Source organism: Arachis hypogaea, chromosome 14 (genome assembly GCF_003086295.3).
Source record: "Arachis hypogaea cultivar Tifrunner chromosome 14, arahy.Tifrunner.gnm2.J5K5, whole genome shotgun sequence".
NCBI lineage: Eukaryota > Viridiplantae > Streptophyta > Magnoliopsida > Fabales > Fabaceae > Arachis > Arachis hypogaea.
Genome location: NC_092049.1, coordinates 15,567,836 through 15,588,379, shown reverse-complemented (window position 1 = coordinate 15,588,379; position 20,544 = coordinate 15,567,836). Strand labels below are relative to the sequence as shown.

Here is a 20,544-nt window from a genome sequence, read left to right as displayed (position 1 = left end):
CTCCTTATGCTTCTTTGGATTTCTTTCTTAATGAGAGGCTGGAGTTATCGCAAGCGACTGTCGTCTCTAGGTCTCCCCTTACAGACCCTACTGATCCTCCTTCAGTTATGAATTTCATTAACAGCATCCTCGTGCTGATGACCGCCCCTAGGTCGTTGATGGTTTTCCTCCCTAGGATGATGTTGTAGGTCGTAGAGTCTCGTAGGATCACGAACTTTGCCATTACCGTTCTTCTCTCTTGGCCTTGTCCCACGGAGGTCGGCAGGGAGATTGTCCCGTCCGGCTTGATGAAGTGGTCGCCGAGCCCTACAACGCTGTGCTGGTGAGTCTTTAAGTCGGCGTCCTTTAGACCCAAGGCGTCGAACACATTGCGGAACATGATATTCAAATCTGCCCCCTATCGACAAGGATCCGCTTGATGAGGCCGGTTCCCACTCTGGCCGTAATGACCATGGAAGGGCTTTCCGCGACCTCGTCAAACCATTGGTCCTCCGGGCCGAATGAGATGGATGGAAGTTTCTTGGGGCTTCGCGCAGAGGGTGTGGAAACCGCCAGGATTTTGCCGTCTTTTTTATGTGCCGACTTGGACTTGAGCGCCACGTTTCTCGCCGTTACCACGTTCACTATGGTCAGGCCATGGTCGTTGTCCTCCGGCTCTTGGCGTCGCTTTGCTGCCCGGGTCTTGTCTTCGCCTTCGTGGTCGCGGTTTCGTCTCCTCGGCTCCCTAATGAGGTGGGAGAACTCGGCTAACTTTCCATCCCTGATCGCTTGTTCCAGCGCGTCCTTCAGATCAAAGCAATCCTGCGTCTTGTGTCTGTAGCCCTTGTCGTAATCGCAGTAGAGGCTCCGGTTCCTCCCTGTTTGTTCCTTCAGAGGTCGAGGCTTTGATAAGATCCCCTTCTCGGCTATTTGTTGGTAAACTTTCATAATCGGCGCGGTGAGGGGAGTGTAATTAGTGAACTTCCCGACACGAGGAAACGGTCTGGGAATCTTATTTGAACCGCCGTCCCTGGCGTGTTCCTTTTGTCTTTCTTCACTCCCGTGATGCCGGGTTTGATTGTAAGAGGGCTGCCGTTTGTTGGCAGCCACGACCTGGCTGACTTCTTCATCGTTAATGTACTCCCTCGCTACACACTGGATCTCCTGCATTGTCCATACCGGCTTCGTGGTGAGGTGCTTTTTGAAGTCCTCGTTTAGGAGTCCGTTCGTCAGGCACAAGCTTGCAACCGAGTCAGTCAGCCCATCAATCTCCAGACATTCATCATTGAATCAGTCTAGGTATTTCTGGTCGGTTCGCCGGATCTCTGGGTCACTCCGAGTAGGTTGATTAGGTGCTTTGCCTTCGCGATTCTGGTTGTGAATTGGGCTAGGAAGGCGCGGTTGATTTCTGAGAACCTGGTCACCGAGCCCTGCGGGAGGTTATTGAACCACCGTATTACAGGTCCCGCTAAGGTGACCGGGAAAGCACGACACCTTACCTCGTCTCCCACTCCTTCCAGGTTCATTCTGGCTTCGAAAGCCGTAAGGTGTTCCTGTGGGTCTTGGGTTCCGTCGTACCTCATGTCCGTTGGCTTGTCAAAGTGTTTTGGCAGCCAGACCTCGAGGATGGAACGATGGAATGGGGTTGCACCCATTATCACTGGTCCTCGTGTTCTGGTTGTTCTTCCCTCGTCGTCCTCCCGACGGGCGTCCTCACGGTTTTACTCTATTGTGCGCCTACCGTTCCTGGCGTATATGAGGGGGTCGTGGTGTCTTCTCACGCGTCCTCCTTCCCTGTCGTTCTCAGCCTCAGATTGTGGGCTAGTTGTTCATCGGGAGCGGCTTCTTGAGACGGAGTGGGAGTGGCTCGATTCGAGAGTCTGTTGACGAAGTTTCCGATCTGCCAACCGGCGCTCTAGGTCTTGCATCCTGTGGCGTAATTCCTGCATTATTCTGGCACTGTTGTCGCTAGTTCCCTCGAAGGGTCGCCTTTCGGGAGATCAAGTGGTTCGTCGTGGAGGGGAATTCGTGCGTGGCTGGGGAGAGGCTTCCCCTCTGCGTTCGGTCTTACGGCCTGCTCCTCCTGGGCCTAGTACAACTTCCATTCAGGCGATTGTCCCCACAGATGGCGCCAATGTTCGGTAGGTCGGGTACCGGACGGTTCGGGTTGGTACTTCGATTGATGAGAGGGGGATCGCCTGGTTCCGTGTTGCTGGGTTGAAGGGAGTGTAGCCGACGTCCCGAGCTCTTCGTATGGAAAAAAGGGGGGTGTCACCTTCAAAGACACTCTGACGCTTTAGTCAGTGATGTGTGTAGGCGAAAAAGGGGTAAATGGCATGTAACGTACCTTGGGGGAAGGGTAGGACCTTCCCCATATATACCATGTCAGAGGTGGGCCCATCAAGGACAGGCCCACCTTCCTTGATGCTTCCTTCTCACAGCTGTAGCGTAGCTGTCAGGGGCGCGTGTCCGGGTCGGGCCGGCCCGCTACTGGTTTGGGCCAGGCCGTAACAGGTTGATATGGGATTGTTTTATCCCTATGAATCCAAGTCACAACTAGTTGGCTATGAAGATGCAAGATACTTATATGATCCACACAAAATGAGATCTCAAATAGAATACCTGTGAGGCTACAACTTATTTCAAGACGAAATACGACTTGTCTCTCAAATGGAACTCTATATCATGGGTACTGTGTGATGCTAGGAATATAGTTTATTGGGATGCGAAGCATCAATATGCCATGCTTAGGGACTATGGTGAAACACTGTTGAAGACCAACTCAGGATCCACTGCTTAGATTTGCACAAAGCCACAGCCTAGTGGTGAGGTCATATTTGAGAGGATGTATGTCTGCTTGAGTGAGTGCAAGTCAGGTTTCAGTGCTGCTTGTCGTCCGTTAATTGGACTTGATGGGGATTTTTTGAAAACTGTATTCAGGGGTAAATACTTTCATCTATTAGACAAGATGATAATCATCATATATACGTTATTGCATGGGCAGTTGTGGAAGTGGAGAACTTTGAGAATTGGAAGTGGTTTCTAGAGTTGCTACATGAAGACCTTAGAGACTACAAGACTCATGGGTGGAACTTCATCTCTGACATGCAAAAGGTAATCTCCTAGTATAACCTTAATCTCACTTAAATTGCATTGTATAAAACTGTGTTAACTTGGTTTAGTACATAAGTGCAGTAAAATTCTATGATTGATGATACCTCTGTTACTATTGTTTGATTAGTTACTATACTTCTGTGGGTATGCTGTTTGTTATAACTTAGATAGAGACTGAATGGTGCAATTCAGGAACTATAATGATGAACGCACTTGAATGATAGGGTCTATTATGGTGAACTATTATTACTCGTAGGGACTATTATGGTAACATAATATTTGTTGCATTCAGGGATTACTGCCTGCCATGAAAGCGGTGATGCCTGATGTGGGCCACCATTTCTGTGTGTGGCATCTGTGACGAAATTTCAACAAGTAGTGAAAGGACTTGGAGCTGAGGGGACTGTCATGGGAGTGTGCTAGAGCAACTACATTTCAAGAGTTTAAGGTATGTAAGGACAATAGTTTTGTTTTGGAGTTAGTTTACATGGACTGTTTTCACTTTTCTCAATTCTTGCAATTCAGGAAAACATGGATAGGATAAAGAGGATGAACGAGGACGCATGGAAGTATCTTGACAAGTGGCCCAGAGAGGCATGGACGAGGTCACAGTTCAGACACAACCCCAAATTGGACTCGATTTGCAACAATGCTTGTGCGTTTTTCAATTCAAAGATCAAGGAAGCAAGGGGAAATCCAATACTTACTCTTTTAGAAGAGGCGAGGATGTTTGTCTTTTCAACAATGCTAGTGTTTAAGTGTGGGAAGGTTGATAAACCACTATTTCATGGTTTATCTTGTGCTCAATTGAGTGGATTTTATCAACTCTTTACCCACTTATTCATAATATTTGCATGATTTTATATTTCCTTCCTAATTATGTGCTTTGATGGAAAACATGCTTCTTTGATCTTATATTTGCTAATATTAAATCCTCTCTTATTACCATTAGATGCCTTGATATGTGTGTTAAGTGATTTCAGAGATTACAGGGCAGGAATGGCTCAGAGGATGAAAAGGAAGCATGCAAAAGTGGAAGGAATACAAGAAGTTAGAGAAATTGCTAAGCTGTCCAGCCTGACCTCTTCGCACTCAAATGGCTATAACTTTAGCTACAGAGGTCCAAACGACGCGATTTCAATTGCGTTGGAAAGCTAACGTCTGGGGCTTCGATTTGATATATAATATGCTATGGTTCCCCTGACGCTAGGCGACGCGACTGCGTGATCCATGCGGCCGCATCGCAGTGACGGAAATCCAGCGTGGCAAAATTCGAAACCAGCAAATTCTAGACTGTTTTTGACCCAGTTTGCGGCCCAGAAAACACAGATTAGAGGCTATAAAGTGGAGAAATACATCCATTCATAATCAAGCTCTCACAATTCACTTTTCATGTTTTAGATGTAGTTTTAGAGAGAGAGGTTCTCTCTCTCTCTTAGGATTAGGATTTAGGATTTCTCTTAGTTTTTAAGATTGACTCTCGATCCAGGTTCAATATTCCTTTTTCTTCATATTTCTCTTTTACTTTCAGATACTCTAATGCTTTTATTTGTATTTGACTTATGTTGCCCAATTGGCTTATGAAATTTTCCATGTTAGATTTTACTACTTTGAATGTATTTTATCTGAGGTATTCCAGATATTTGTGATTTTAATTTAGCTTTCTACATTCTTGGCTTTGGTTAAGAAATTAGTAACTCAGGATAACTAAGTCCGGACTTCCAATTTCTAATACCTTGCCAAGAGTTCATTTTTATTGTTATTATTTTATTTCCTCTGCCATTTACTATTGTTGCTTCTTATCTTATACATTAATAAAACCCCAAAACATATTTTTTTCCATAACCAATAATAAGAACATACCTCCCTGCAATTCCTTGAGAAGACGACCCGAGGTTCAAATACTCGGTTATCAATTTTAAAGGGGTTTGTTATTTGTGACAACCAAAACGTTTGTACGAAGGGATTTCTGTCGGTTTAGAGACTATATCTACAACGCGACTGTTTTTATGAAATTCTTTACTGGCAAAAATCCTAACGTCAAAATGGCGCCGTTGCCGGGGAATTGCAAACGTGTGCCTTATTATTGGTTATTGTAAATATTTTTCAAAAAAAAAATTTATCTTACCATTCTTATTTTTTTTAATCAAATATTTTATAAAAAAAATCATATCTTTTTCAAAATCTTTTCTTATCCTTTTTTCAAAAATTATATCCTTTTCAAAATTTTTTTTTCTTTATCAGTTTTTATTTTCTCATACTACCATGAACTCTCACCCCTTTGGCTATGAGTCTGGTTACAATTATGTTGCAGGAAGAAGAAATTACAATGAGAACAGGCATCAAGGTTGGAACAATCAAAGATGGGAGGAGCCACAAGGATTTGAACAACCCTCATGGCAACAACCACCTCCAATGGACTATCAACAACCACCACCATATGCCTATGAACCCTTTCCTCAACACAACTTTGAACTACCAAACTCACAAGCCCCTTTCCGCCATTCACCTCCATATGACCCTAACCCTCAACCACCATACCAACCACCTTATTAGCCATATGAACCATATATAGAACCACCTCAATTCCAATCTAATCACTCCCAACCACCACTACTTTCTTTTGTATCATGTCCAAGTCCGGCAACCCGAGAAGCAGAGGTTCGCCTAAGGGAAACAGTAAATAAATTTTAAACAACCATTCAACAACTGGAGCAAGTATTAATTCAATGGGCTTCTAGACGCTCAAATATACAAGGGTCAACCACAGCCCCATGTGGACAATTTCATGAAGGGCGTAGCATGAAGGAGATACTAGAGGCTCCAGTGGACAAGACAGAGAATGAATTCGTACTAGAACAAGTAGAAGAAGCTGTCATTGTTCAAGAAGAAGAGTTGGTTGAAGACTTAGGAGATGCAGAACCTCCATGGGAAAGTCCAGTCATAGAGCCTCCTTCCAAGACGGTTGAAATTGATGCTGAGGAGGGTGTACAACCTCCAAAGCATATCATAGTTGAAGACTTGGAAGAGGTTGATCAAGAGATGGAGATTCAAGAAGAAGAAGCACAACCTCCCATGCCCTTGGAAAGCAATGAAGAGGAGATTGAATTGAAAGAGAGCTACCAAGAGGAAGAGGTTGAAATTGAAGAAGTTTGCAAGGAGGTGGTAGTTATCAGAAAAGAGCACAAGGGAGTGGAGCTTGAAATTACCTTGCCAAAGTTGTTGGAAACCCCTCCCCCTAAGTTGCCATCATCCTTCACAATATTCAAGTGGGTAAAATTCATATCCCTTAGCTTTCTAATTCCACTTGCATATGGGCTACTGGAGACGGATGGTCAACTTAGAGCTCTTTGTGGCATTAAGAGTAAGAGGAAGATGGTTAATGGTTGGAACTGTCAAGCAAGGTTCAACATGGTTGTGTGCTCAAAGTTTAAAGGTTGGTGTAAAGCTCAACTGAATGGGTCTAGGAAGTTGTTTGGCCGCTTTAGTGAGAATTCAGATTGCTTGCCACCCGGATGGAATCATGATGATCAACAGAAAGACGGGTGCAAAGGCAAGGTCTGGGACCCCGGAATTCAATCTAGAAATCAGCACTCTTGGGGCCTGGTCACTTGCTTTAACTTACTTGAAGGCTTTCTACGCCTAGTTTGGGACCCCGGAGGACATTGGAATCATAAACATTGGTGGAGATTCCTGGATGAGTTCAAGCACAAGCCACCATAACAAAGGATTCCCCAAATGTCCAACTTAAGGACAATAACTAAAAGTGCTAGGTGGGAGACAACCCACCATGGTATGATCGTTCCTTTTTCATTTTTATTTAGTTTTATTTGTTTTTGAGTTTTATTTTATTTTATTGAACCTGGAGTTTTGCATCACATTCATATTAACACTGCATTCTGCATTTTCTTTTCAGACTTAAAAAAAAAAAAAGCGAGCACGCGACGCGACCGCATCAGCGACGCGTCCGCGTCGCAAGGAGATGGGAGACAATATTAATATGAACAGAGAGTTTCGCAGGAGCAGCGCTGGAGGCGTGCCAATGGCACAAATCACCCCACGCGACCGCGTCATATGGGAATAATGACCTCCCATGCGACCGCGTCACCTACGCGACCGCGTGACCTGAAATCGGCGTAAAAAGGGTGTATGGCAGAAAGTTGAGCTGGAGTTGGGCCGAACTTGTGCTAGAAGCCCAAGCCCTACCACGCGAACGCGTGCCCCACGCGTCCGCGTCATTTTTAAAAGAAAGGCTACTCACGCGATCGCGTCACCCAGAATTTTGGCAAAAAGAGTTTCGAACAGAGAGTTGTGCGACCGCGAGGCTGCACTCGCGCCACTAGCACAAATCAAGTCACGCGATCGCGTGCCCCACGCGTTCGCGTCATCTGACCTTATTGCGCACCACGCGACCGCGTTACCCACGCGACCGCGTCGCCAGCATCGCACAACCTATCCAGATTAGTGCCAATTTTTTTTATCTTTTCTCTTCTAATCCTAATTTCTTCCTTCTCTCTCCTTTCTCACTTTCTTTTTCTACTTCTCATTCTTTTTCACTTTCATTTTATTTTATTTAATTTATTTGCATACTTTCATTCATTGCATATTTTATTTTTTTTAAAGTTATTATTGGTGTTCAAATATTCTTATTCAACTGTTACATCTTTTTTGGTATTTTCTTGGTGCTTAGTGACTTGTTTAATTCTGATTGGGTAATATTATTTAAATCAATGCTAATTTTTATAATACTGATATTCCTTTTGTATTGACATGAACTCACATTGTCTTTCATTACCCAGTCTCTTTCCCATTGTTGCAAATTTTGCACCACTGGCATGCCATGACTTCTATTGTTTTCTCACTTACATGTTGAAGCTTCCATGTAAATGAGACCCTTATCATTTGGCATTAACCCACCCATACTTCTTTTATTTTCTTATCTCTATTTCTGGGTTACTCTTCTTCCCTTTTTCTTTCAGGATGGCCACCCGGAAGGGAAGCGGAAGACATTTTACATGGGGAGACAGACAAGTCCATCTGCACAATCCTTAGAGAAAAGCAACAATTGAAACAACCCATCCACCTGCACATCTCAGCATGCACCGAGGACGGTGCAATCTTTAAGTGTGGGGAGGTCGATACCGATCTCCATGGGTTAGTTATTTCCTGACTCAACACCAAAATTTTTATTTTATTTGTTTGTTCATTGTTGCATTTGCATGTTTGATTGCATATTTGTTTAATTTTGTGCATATTTTACCACTTGGTTAAAGTAATATTTTCTTTTGCAAGAAACTTTTTATAACATTTCACTAATTTGAATAAAATTTTTTGTTACACTTGTTTGAAGAAATATTATACTGGAACATGGTTTAGAGCTCGAACACACAAAACCAGTGAGATTTTTTTGAGCCTATTTAATTGGTTGCATTTTATCAACCAATATTTTATTTTTAGTGTGTATTTTTCTCTATAAAATTGTGATCTTTGTCTTGCTTAATTCTATATTTCCATGGTTTGATGTATGCATGCACTTATATGATTGAGGCCTTTGTTTCACTGAGCTTACATACCCATATGGCCTTAACCCTTCATTATCCCTTGCAAACCAATTTGAGCCTATTATACCCCTTTGTTCTTTACTTTAGCACATCATTAACTCTAAGCGGAAAACAATAATGTCCTTGATTTGAATCCTTGGTTAGCTTAGACTAGTGAGAGTGCTTATGATTTAAGTGTGGGAAATTGGGTTTGGAAATATTTGGTTTGAGAATTGAGTATGTTAGAATTTTCTAAAAATGTGAAAGAAATATTTAGGACATGTTCATGCATTCAATAAATTAATCATATGCATTGAGAAAAACAAAAGAAAAAGAAAAAGAAAAAATATATATATATAAAAAAAAAAGAGAAAAGAAAAAGTGCAAATAAGAGAAAGGGGACAAAATGCCCCAAAGTAAGTGGTGAAAGCAATGCATATGTACGGTACTTAGAATTAGAATGCATGAATAATATGGAAAACATGGTTGATGGATAGTTATAATTTGTATTGTGATTACATGGATTGTTTAAGTTAGGTGGAAAGTTTAAGTTAATTAAGGATTCAGATTTTAGTCCACTTGACCAAATACAATCCTACCTTCACCCTAACCCCATTACAACCCTTAAAAGACCTCTTGATATGTGTATTTATGCATTAAATTTATGTTGATTGTTAGATGAAGAGCAAGCCTTAGAAAGCAAGGATAGTAGAGAATTGAGAGAATCGAACCTTAAACACTTGAGTGATTAGAGTGTATACACTACCAGTGAGGGTTCGATGCTCAATTCCTTGTTCCCGGCTTTCATGAGCTATTTTCTTCTACAAGTCTATTTGTACTTCATTTTCATGATTTGAATTAGTGAAATCCAATTCATATTTGTTCTTAAAAGATTTGTTTACTTTTAAAGCAAGTAGGTAGAAGCATTTCACATTTAGCTGCATTCATATAGATAGGATTGCATTTCATACTTTCTACCATTCCTCTTCATCTTTATAGCTTCTCTTGAGCTTAGCATGAGGACATGCTAGTGTTTAAGTGTGGGGAGGTTGATAAACCACTATTTCATGGTTTATCTTGTGCTCAATTGAGTGGATTTTATCAACTCTTTACCCACTTATTCATAATATTTGCATGGTTTTATATTTCCTTCCTAATTATGTGCTTTGATGGAAAACATGCTTCTTTGATCTTATATTTGCTAATATTAAATCCTCTCTTATTACCATTAGATGTCTTGATATGTGTGTTAAGTGATTTCAGAGATTACAGGGCAGGAATGGCTCAGAGGATGAAAAGGAAGCATGCAAAAGTGGAAGGAATACAAGAAGTTAGAGAAATTGCCAAGCCGTCCAGCCTGACCTCTTCGCACTCAAATGGCTATAACTTTAGCTACAGAGGTCCAAACGATGCGGTTTCAGTTGAGTTGGAAAGCTAACGTCTGGGGCTTCGATTTGATATATAATATGCTATAGTTCCCCTGACGCTAGGTGACGCGACCGCGTGATCCATGCAAAATTCGAAACCAGCAAATTCTGGACTGTTTTTGACCCAGTTTGTGGCCCAGAAAACACAGATTAGAGACTATAAAGTGGGGGAATACATCCATTCATAATCAAGCTCTCACAATTCACTTTTCATGTTTTAGATGTAGTTTTAGAGTCTCTTAGGATTAGGATTTAGAATTTCTCTTAGTTTTTAAGATTGACTCTCGATCCAGGTTCAATATTCCTTTTTCTTCATATTTCTCTTTTACTTTCAGATACTCTAATGCTTTTATTTGTATTTGACTTATGTTGCCCAATTGGCTTATGAAATTTTCCATGTTAGATTTTACTACTTTGAATGTATTTTATCTGAGGTATTCCAGATATTTGTGATTTTAATTTAGCTTTCTACATTCTTGGCTTTGGTTAAGAAATTAGTAACTCAGGATAACTAAGTCCGGACTTCCAATTTCTAATACCTTGCCAAGAGTTCATTTTTATTGTTATTATTTTATTTCCTCCGCCATTTACTATTGTTGCTTCTTATCTTATACATTAATAAAACCCCAAAACATATTTTTTTCCATAACCAATAATAAAAACATACCTCCCTGCAATTCCTTGAGAAGACGACCCGAGGTTCAAATACCCGGTTATCAATTTTAAAGGGGTTTGTTATTTGTGACAACCAAAACGTTTGTACGAAGGGATTTCTGTCGGTTTAGAGACTATATCTACAACGCGACTGTTTTTATGAAATTCTTTACTGGCAAAAATCCTAACGTCAGCTACTTCCCGTCCTCTCAGTGAAAATATTCTACGCACGCTGTCACCGCACGGCTAATCATCTGTTGGTTCTCGATCATGTTGGAATAGGATCCATTGATCCTTTTGCGTCTGTCACACGCCCAACACTCGCGAGTTTGAAGCTCGTCACAGTCATCCCTTCCCAGATCCTACTCAGAATACCACAGACAAGGTTTAGATGTTTCGGATCTCAGGAATGGCCGCCAATAATTCTAGCCTATACCACGAAGGTTCCAATCTCAGATTAGAAACCCAAGAGATACGCATTCAAGCTTGTTTGCATGTAGAACGGAAGTGGTTGTCAGGCATGCGTTCATAGGTGAGAATGGTGATGAGTGTCACATAATCATCACATTCATCATGTTCTTGGGTGCGAATGAATATCTTGGAGAAGAAATAGACTTGAGTTGAATAGAAAAACAGTAGTACTTGTATTAATTTATGAAGAACAGCAGAGCTCCACACCTTAATCTATGGTGTGTAGAAACTCTACCGTTGAAAATACATAAGAACAAGGTCTAGGCATGGCCGAATGGCCAACCTCCCAAAGAGGGTTCAATCATCAAAACATGATTCAAAAGATGAAAATACAATAGCAAAAGGTCCTATTTATAGAGAACTAGTAGTCTAGGGTTACAGAAATAAGTAATTAATGCAGAAATCGTCTTCCGGGCCCACTTGATGTGTGCTTGGACTGAGCATTGAAACTTCTATGTGTAGAGACTTTTCTTGGAGTTAAACGCCAGCTTTTGTGCCAGTTTGGGCGTTTATCTCCAGCTTTTATGCCAGTTCTGGCGTTTTGACGCCAGAATTTCTATGCTGTCTTGGAACGCCGGTTTGGGCCATCAAATCTTGGGTAAAGTATGAACTATTATATATTGCTGGAAAACCCAGGATGTCTACTTTCCAACGCAATTGAGAGCGCGCCAATTGGGCTTCTGTAGCTCCAGAAAATCCACTTCGAGTGCAGGGAGGTCAGAATCCAATAGCATCTGTAGTCCTTTTTCAGCCTCTTAATCAGATTTTTGCTCAAGTCCCTCAATTTTAGCCAGAAAATACCTGAAATCATAGAAAAACACACAAACTCATAGTAAAGTCCAGAAAAGTAAATTTTAAATAAAAACTAATAAAAATATAATAAAAACTAACTAAAATATACTAAAAACATACTAAAAACAATGCCAAAAAGCGTATAAATTATCCGCTCATCACAACACCAAACTTAAATTGTTGCTTGTCCCCAAGCAACTATAAGTCAAATAGGATAAAAAGAATAGAATGTACAATGAATTCCAAAAACATCTATGAAGATCAGTATTAATTAGATGAGCGGGGCTTTTAGCTTTTTGCTTCTGAACGGTTTTGGCATCTCACTTTATCCCTTGAAGTTCAGAATGATTGGCATCTATAGGAACTCAGAATTCAGATAGTGTTATTGATTCTCCTAGTTAAGTATGTTGATTCTTGAACACAGCTACTTTATGAGTCTTGGCCATGACCCAAAGCATTTTGTTTTCCAGTATTACCACCGGATACATAAATGCCACAGACACATAACTGGATGAACCTTTTCAGATTGTGACTCAGCTTTGCTAGAGTCCCCAATTAGAGGTGTCCAGAGCTTTTAAGCACACTCTTTTTGCTTTTGAACCATGACTTCAACTGCTCAGTCTCAAGTTTTCACTTGACACCTTCACGCCACAAGCACATGGTTAGGGACAGCTTAGTTTAGCCGCTTAGGCCAGGATTTTATTCCTGTGGGCCCTCCTATCCACTGATGCTCAAAGCCTTGGATCCCCCCTTTTTTTTATTTCACCCTTGCCTTTTGGTTTAAAGGGCTATTGGCTTTTTCTGCTTGCTTTTTCTTTTTCTTTCTCTTTTTTTTCGCATATACTCTTTTTTTTTTTGCAAGCTTTTCACTGCTTTTTCTTGCTTCAAGAATCAATTTTATGATTTTTCAGATTATCAAATAACATTTCTCCTTTTCCATCATTCTTTCAAGAGCCAACAATTTTAACATTCATGAATCAACAATATAAAAAATATGCACTGTTCAAGCATTCATTCAGAAAGACAAAAGTATTGCCACCACATCAAAATAATTAAACTTTAAAATTTGAAATTCATGCACTTCTTTTCCTTTTCAATTAAAAGACTCTTTATTTAAGAAAGGTGGTGGATTCATTTTCATAGCTTTAAGGCATAGACACTTAGACACTAATGATCATGTAATAAGACACAAACATAGATAAACATAAGCATAAAAATTCGAAAAATAGAAAATAAAGAACAAGGAAATTAAAGAACGGGTCCACCTTAGTGATGGCGGCTTGTTCTTCCTCTTGAAGATCTTATGGAGTGCTTGAGCTCCTCAATGTCTCTTCCTTGCCTTTGTTGCTCCTCTCTCATGGTTCTTTGGTCTTCTCTAATTTTATGGAGGATGATGGAATGCTCTTGGTGCTCCACCTTTAGTTGTCCCATATTGGAACTTAATTCTCCTAGGGAGGTATTGATTTGCTCCTAATAGTTTTGTGGAGGAAAATGCATCCCTTGCGGCATCTCAGGGATTTCATGATGAGGAGTTTCCTCATGCTCTTGTCCATGAGTGGGATCTCTTGTTTGCTCCATCCTTTTCTTAGTGATGGGCTTGTCCTCATCAATGAGAATGTCTCCCTCTATGTCAATTCCAACTGAATTGTAGAGGTGACAAATGAGGTGAGGGAAGGCTAACCTTGCCAAAGTAGAAGACTTATCCACCACCTTGTAGAGTTCTTGGGATATAACCTCATGAACTTCTACTTCCTCTCCAATCATGATGCTATGGATCATGATAGCCCGGTCTATAGTAACTTCAGACCGGTTGCTAGTGGGAATTATTGAGCGTTGGATGAACTCCAACCATCCCCTAGCCACGGGCTTGAGGTCATGCCTTCTTAGTTGAACCGGCTTCCCTCTTGAATCTCTCTTCCATTGAGCGCCCTCTTCATAGATGTCTATGAGGACTTGGTCCAACCTTTGATCAAAGTTGACCCTTCTAGTGTAGGGGTGTGCATCTCCTTGCATCATGGGCAAGTTGAATGCCAACCTTACATTTTCCGGACTGAAATCTAAGTATTTCCCTCGGACCATTGTAAGCCAATTCTTAGGGTCCGGGTTCATACTTTGATCATGGTTCTTGGTGATCCATGCATTGGCATAGAACTCTTGAACCATTAGGATTCCGACTTGTTGAATGGGGTTGGTGAGAACTTCCCAACCTCTTCTTCGGATCTCATGTCGGATCTCTGGATACTCATTCTTTTTGAGCTTGAAAGGGACCTCGGGGGTCACCTTCTTCTTGGCCACAACTTCATAGAAGTGGTCTTGATGCACCCTTGACTCCATCTCCCATGACTCGGAGGTGGAAGCTTTTGCCTTCCCTTTCCTCTTTCTAGAGGTTTCTCCGGCCTTTGGTGCCATTAATGGTTATGGAAAAACAAAAAGCTTTAGCTTTTACTACACCAAATTTAGAAGGTTTGCTCGTCCTCGAGCAAAAGAAGAAAGAAGAGAGTAGAAGAAGAAGAAATAGAGGAGATGGAGGGGGCTTAGTGTTTCGGCTAAGGAGGAGAAGTAGTGTGTATGTTGAGTGAAAATGAAGGAGTGAAGATGGGTTTATATAGGAGTGGAGAGGGGGGTATGGTTCGGCCATTATGGGTGGGTTTGGGAGAAAAAGTGGTTTGAATTTGAATGGTGGGGTAGGTGGGATTTTTTGAAGGATGGAGGTGAGTGGTGAAGAGAATGGTGGGATCTGATAGGTGAGGGGTTTTGGGGAAGAGGTATTGAGGTGATTGGTGAATGGGTGAAGAAGAGAGAGAGAGGTGGGGTAGGTGGGGATCCTGTGGGGTCCATAAATCCTGAGGTGTCAAGGATGTCTCATCCCTGTACCAAGTGGCGTGCAAAAATGCCCCTTTCTGCCAATCCTGGCATTAAACGCCAGGCTGCTGCCCATTTCTGGCATTTAACGCCAGCTTCTTGCCCATTCCTGGCGTTAAACGCCAGTCTGGTGCCCATTTCGGGCGTTAAACGCCCAGAATGGTGCCAGACTAGGCGTTTAACACCCATTCCGCTACCCTTACTGGCGTTTAAACGCCAGTAAGTTTCTCCTCCAGGGTGTTCTGTTTTTTATTCTGTTTTTCAGTCTGTTTTTGCTTTTTCAATTGTTTTTGTGACTTCACATGATTATCAACCTACAGAAAACATAAAATAACAAAAGAAAATAGAAATTTAACATAGATAATTAAAGATTGGGTTGCCTCCCAACAAGCGCTTCTTTAATGTCTATAGCTTGACAGTGGGCTCTCATGGAGCCTCACAGATGTTTAGAGCAATGTTGGAACCTCCCAACACCAAACTTAGAGTTTGAATGTGGGGGTTCAACACCAAACTTAAGTTTGGTTGTTTGACTGTGGCGGCTCTGTCTGACTCTGTATTGAGAGAAGCTCTTCATGCTTCATCTCCATAGTTACAGAGGGATATTCTTGAGCTTTAAACACAAGGGAGTCTTCATTCACTTGAATGATCAATTCTCCACTGTCAACATCAATCACAGATTTTGCTGTGGCTAGGAAGGGTCTGCCAAGGATGATGGATTCATCCATACACTTCCCAGTCTCTAGGATTTATGAAATCCGCAGGGATGTAGTGGCCTTCAACCTTTACCAAGACATCCTCTACAAGTCCATAAGCCTGTTTCTTTGAATTGTCTGCCATCTCTAGTGAGATTCTAGCAGCTTGTACCTCAATGATCCCCAGCTTCTCCATTACAGAGAAAGGCATGAGGTTTATGCTTGATCCTAGGTCATACAGAGCCTTTTCAAAGGTCATGGTGCCTATGGTACAAGGTATTGAAAATTTTCCAGGATCTTGTCTCTTTTGAGGTAATCTCTGCCTAGTCAAGTCATCTAGTTCTTTGATGAGCAACGGGGGTTCATCCTCCCAAGTCTCATTACCAAATAACTTGGCATTTAGCCTCATGATTGCTCCAAGATACTTAGCAACTTGCTCTTCAATAGCATCTTCATCCTCTTCAGAGGAAGAATACTCATCAGAGCTCATGAATGGCAGGAGGAAATTTAATGGAATCTCTATGGTCTCTATGTGAGCCTCAGATTCCCATGGTTCCTCATCAGGGAACTCCATGGAGGCCAGTGGACGTCCATTGAGGTCTTCCTCAGTGGAGATCACTGCCTCTTCCTCCTCTCCAGGTTTGGCCATGTGAGACGTGTTTATGGCCTTGCACTCTCTCTTTGGATTCTCTTCTATATTGCTTGGGAGAGTACTAGGAGGGAGTTCAGTAATTTTCTTACTTAGCTGACCCACTTGTGCCTCCAAATTTCTAATGGAGGACCTTGTTTCAGTCATGAAACTTTGAGTGGTTTTAATTAGATCAGAGACAATGGTTGCTAAGTCAGAGTGGCTCTACTTAGAATTATCTGTCTGTTGCTGAGAAGATGATGGAAAAGGCTTGCTATTGCTAAACCTGTTTCTTCCACCATCATTGTTGTTGAAACCTTGTTGATGTCTCTGTTGATCCTTCCATGAGAGATTTGGATGATTTCTCCATGAAGGATTATAGGTATTTTCATAGGATTCTCCCATGTAATTCACCTCTTCCATTGCAGGGTTCTCAGGGTCATAAGCTTCTTCTTCAGAGGAAGCTTCTTTAGTACTACCTGTTGCTGCTTGTATTCCAGACAGACTCTGAGAGATCATATTAACTTGTTGAGTTAATATCTTATTCTGAGCCAATATGGCATTCAGAGTATCAATCTTAAGAACTCCTTTCTTCTGATTTGTCCCATTATTCACAGGATTCCTTTCAGAAGTGTACATGAATTGGTTATTTGCAACCATTTCAATAAGTTCCTGAGCTTCTGCAGGCGTCTTCTTCAGATGAAGAGATCTTCCAGCAAAGCTGTCCAATGACATCTTGGACAGTTCAGATAGACCACCATAGAAGATACCTATGATGCTCCATTCTGAAAGCATGTCAGAAGGATACCTTCTCATCAATTGCTTGTATCTTTTCCAAGCTTCATAGAGGGATTCACCTTCCTTCTGTCTGAAGGGTTGGACTTCCACTCTAAGCTTACTCAATTTTTGAGGTGGAAAGAACTTTGCCAAGAAGGCATTGACTAGCTTTTCCCAAGAGTTAAGACTTTCTTTAGGTTGTGAGTCCAACCATGTCCTAGCTCTGTCTCTTACAGCAAAAGGGAAGAGCATAAGTCTGTAGACCTCAGGGTCAACCCCACTGGTCTTGACAGTGTCACAGATTTGTAAGAATTCAGCTAAGAACTGATGAGGATCTTCCAATGAAAGTCCATAAAACTTGCAATTCTGTTGCATTAGAGAAACTAATTGAGGCTTAAGCTCAAAGTTGTTTGCTCCAATGGCAGGGATTGAGATGCTTCTCCCATAGAAGTCGGGAGTAGGTGCAGTAAAGTCACCAAGCACCTTCCTTGTATTGTTGGCATTGTTGTTTTCGGCTGCCATGGCTTCTTCTTCTTTGAAAAGCTCTGTTAGGCCCTCTACAGAGATTTTTACTTTAGCTTCTCTTAGCTTTCTCTTCAAGGTCCTTTTAGGTTCAGGATCAGCTTCAACAAGAATGCCTTTGTCTTTGCTCCTGCTCATATGAAAGAGAAGAGAACAAGAAAGTATGGAATCCTCTATGTCACAGTATAGATATTCCTTGAGGTGTCAGAGGAAAAGAACAATAGAAAGAGGAGGTAGAGAAGAAAGAATTTGAACTTATCAAGAGGGATAGAGTTCGAATTGTTGATAGTGGAGGAGTGTTAGTCCTTAAATAGAAGGATGTGAGAAGAGGGGAAGAATTTTCGAAATTAAAGTAAAAGATTTTGAAATAATTAAAAGAAATTTTGAAAATTTGATTGATGATTTTCGAAAACTAAGATTAGGAAAGGAATTAAGTGATTTTTGAAAACGATTTTGAAATTAGAAATCATATGATTGAAACTTAATTTTGAAAAAGATGTGATTGAAAAGATATGATTGAGAATATATGATTGAAAATCAAATGAAAAAAAAGAAAAGTTTTAAAATTAAAGTTGATTACTTGACTAAAAAGAAATTAGAAGATATGATTCTAGAATTAAAATTTTTGATCCTTTCTTAATAGGCAAGTAACAACTTGAAAATTTTGAATTAAATCACTAATTGTAGTAAGGATTTTCGAAAATAGTAATAAAATAAAAAAATGGAAAGAAATTGATTTTGAAAGAATATGATTGAAAAGATATGATTTGAAAAAGATTTGATTTTGAAAAATCATAAAAATTAAAAACAAAATCTTCCCTCTAGTGTCCTTCTGGATTCTGGGCGTTTAACGCCTAAAATCCTACCTTTTTGGGCATTTAACGCCCAGCCAGGGGGTACCTGGCTGGCGTTTAAACGCCAGTTTTCCTTCTTCACTGGGCGTTTTGAACGCCCAGCTTTTTCTGTTTAATTCCTCTGCTGAATGTTCTGAATCTTCAATTTTCTGTATTATTGACTTGAAAAGACATAGTTTTGAAAATTTTTTTGAAATTTTTTTTAATGATGAGAAACAATAAAAAAATGAAACTAAGATCAAATAAACAATGCATGCAAGACACCAAACTTAAAAATTTTCATATAAGAGACACTAACAAATTGAGAATGCATATGAGAAACAACAAAAACACTCAAAACAAGAGAATTTAAAGATCAGAGCAAATAAAATCATCAAGAACAACTTGAAGATCAATGAAGAACATAGTGCATGTAATTTTCGAAAATTAGAAGAATAAAGATATGCAATTGACACCAAACTTAAGATTAGACACTAGACTCAAACAAGAAATATAAAATATTTTTGATTTTAAGATTTTATAAATTTTTTTGTAATTTTTTCGAAAATTAGGTGGAAAAAGAAAATAAGGACTTCAAAATTCTTAATGAGAATTCCAGGAATCATGCAATGTTAGTCTAAAGCTTCAGTTTAAAAAGATTAGACATGGCTAGCCAAGCTTCAGCAGGACATTACATTCAGCAGCTAAATTAATGAGAATCAATCAGCTTTTGTGATGATAAGAACATCAACTTAAAACTCTAGAATTCATTCTTAAAAATTCTGAAAAATAAAAAGAAAAGTACCTAATCTAAGCAACAAGATGAACCGTCAGTTGTCCAAACTCGAACAATCCCCGGCAACGGTGCCAAAAACTTGGTGCACGAAATTGTGATCATTAACAATGGCGCCAAAGACTTGGAGCTCTCAAACGTGAATCACACTTTATCACAATTCCACACAACTAACTAGCAAGTGCACTGGGTCGTCCAAGTAATACCTTACGTGAGTAAGGGTCGATCCCACGGAGATTGTCGGCTTGAAGCAAGCTATGGTCATCTTGTAAATCTCAGTCAGGCGGATTCAAATGGTTATGGAGAATGGGTAATTAAAATATGAATAAAACATAAAATAAGATAAGATAGAGATACTTATGTAATTCATTGATAGGAATTTCAGATAAGCGTATGAAGATGCTTTGTTCCTCTTGAACCTCTGCTTTCCTATTGCCTTCTTCCAATTATTCATACTCCTTTCCATGGAAAGCTTTATGTTGGGCATCACCGTTGTCAATGGCTACTTCCCGTCCTCTCAGTGAAAATGTTCTACGCACGCTGTCACCGCACGGCTAATCATCTGTCGGTTCTCGATCATGTTGGAATAGGATCCATTGATCCTTTTACGTCTGTCACACGCCCAACACTCGCGAGTTTGAAGCTCGTCATAGTCATCCCTTCCCAGATCCTACTTAGAATACCACAGACAAGGTTTAGACATTCTGGATCTCAGGAACGGCTGCCAATAATTCTAGCCTATACCACGAAGGTTCCAATCTCAGATTAGAAACCCAAGAGATACGCATTCAAGCTTGTTTGCATGTAGAACGGAAGTGGTTGTCAGGCACGCGTTCATAGGTGAGAATGGTGATGAGTGTCACATAATCATCACATTCATCATGTTCTTGGGTGCGAATGAATATCTTGGAGAAGAAATAGACTTGAGTTGAATAGAAAAACAATAGTACTTGTATTAATTCATGAAGAACAGCAGAGCTCCACACCTTAATCTATGGTGTGCAGAAACTCCACCGTTGAAAATACATAAGAACAAGGTCTAGGCATGGCCAAATGGCCAGCCTCCAAAAGAGGGTTCAATCATCAAAACATGATTCAAAAGATGAAAATACAATAGCAAAAGGTCCTATTTATAGAGAACTAGTAGCCTAGGGTTACAGAAATAAGTAATTAATGCAGAAATCTTCTTCCGGACCCACTTGGTGTGTGCTTGGGCTGAGCATTGAAGCTTCCATGTGTAGAGACTTTTCTTGGAGTTAAACGCCAGCTTTTGTGCTAGTTTGGGCGTTTAACTCCAGCTTTTATGCCAGTTCTGGCGTTTTGACGCCAGAATTTCTATGCTGTCTTGGAACGCCGGTTTGGGCCATCAAATCTTGGGTAAAGTATGAACTATTATATATTGCTGGAAAACCCAGGATGTCTACTTTCCAACGCAATTAAGAGCGCGCTAATTGGGCTTC

At 40.6% G+C, this 20,544-nt stretch overlaps 1 protein-coding gene across 1 annotated transcript; it reads right to left on the bottom strand.

Annotated features, from left to right (window-relative positions):
- Nucleotides 1-384: 384 nt before the first annotated feature.
- Nucleotides 385-1,562, bottom strand: LOC112742297 (uncharacterized). Its single transcript, XM_025791536.1, has 2 exons — nucleotides 1,341-1,562; nucleotides 385-1,248 (listed from the first exon to the last, which is right to left on the bottom strand). Exons 1-2 carry the CDS (start codon nucleotides 1,560-1,562, stop codon nucleotides 385-387), a joined length of 1,086 nt encoding a protein of 361 aa, XP_025647321.1.
- Nucleotides 1,563-20,544: the final 18,982 nt, after the last annotated feature.

Coding starts and splice junctions, on each gene's coding strand:
- LOC112742297 (XM_025791536.1), bottom strand. CDS start 1,562: ATGAGGTACGACGGAACCCAAGACCCACAGGAACACCTTACGGCTTTC. Junction 1,249..1,340: donor TCACAACCAGAATCGCGAAG/GCAAAGCACCTA, acceptor GAATGTCTGGAG/ATTGATGGGCTGACTGACTC.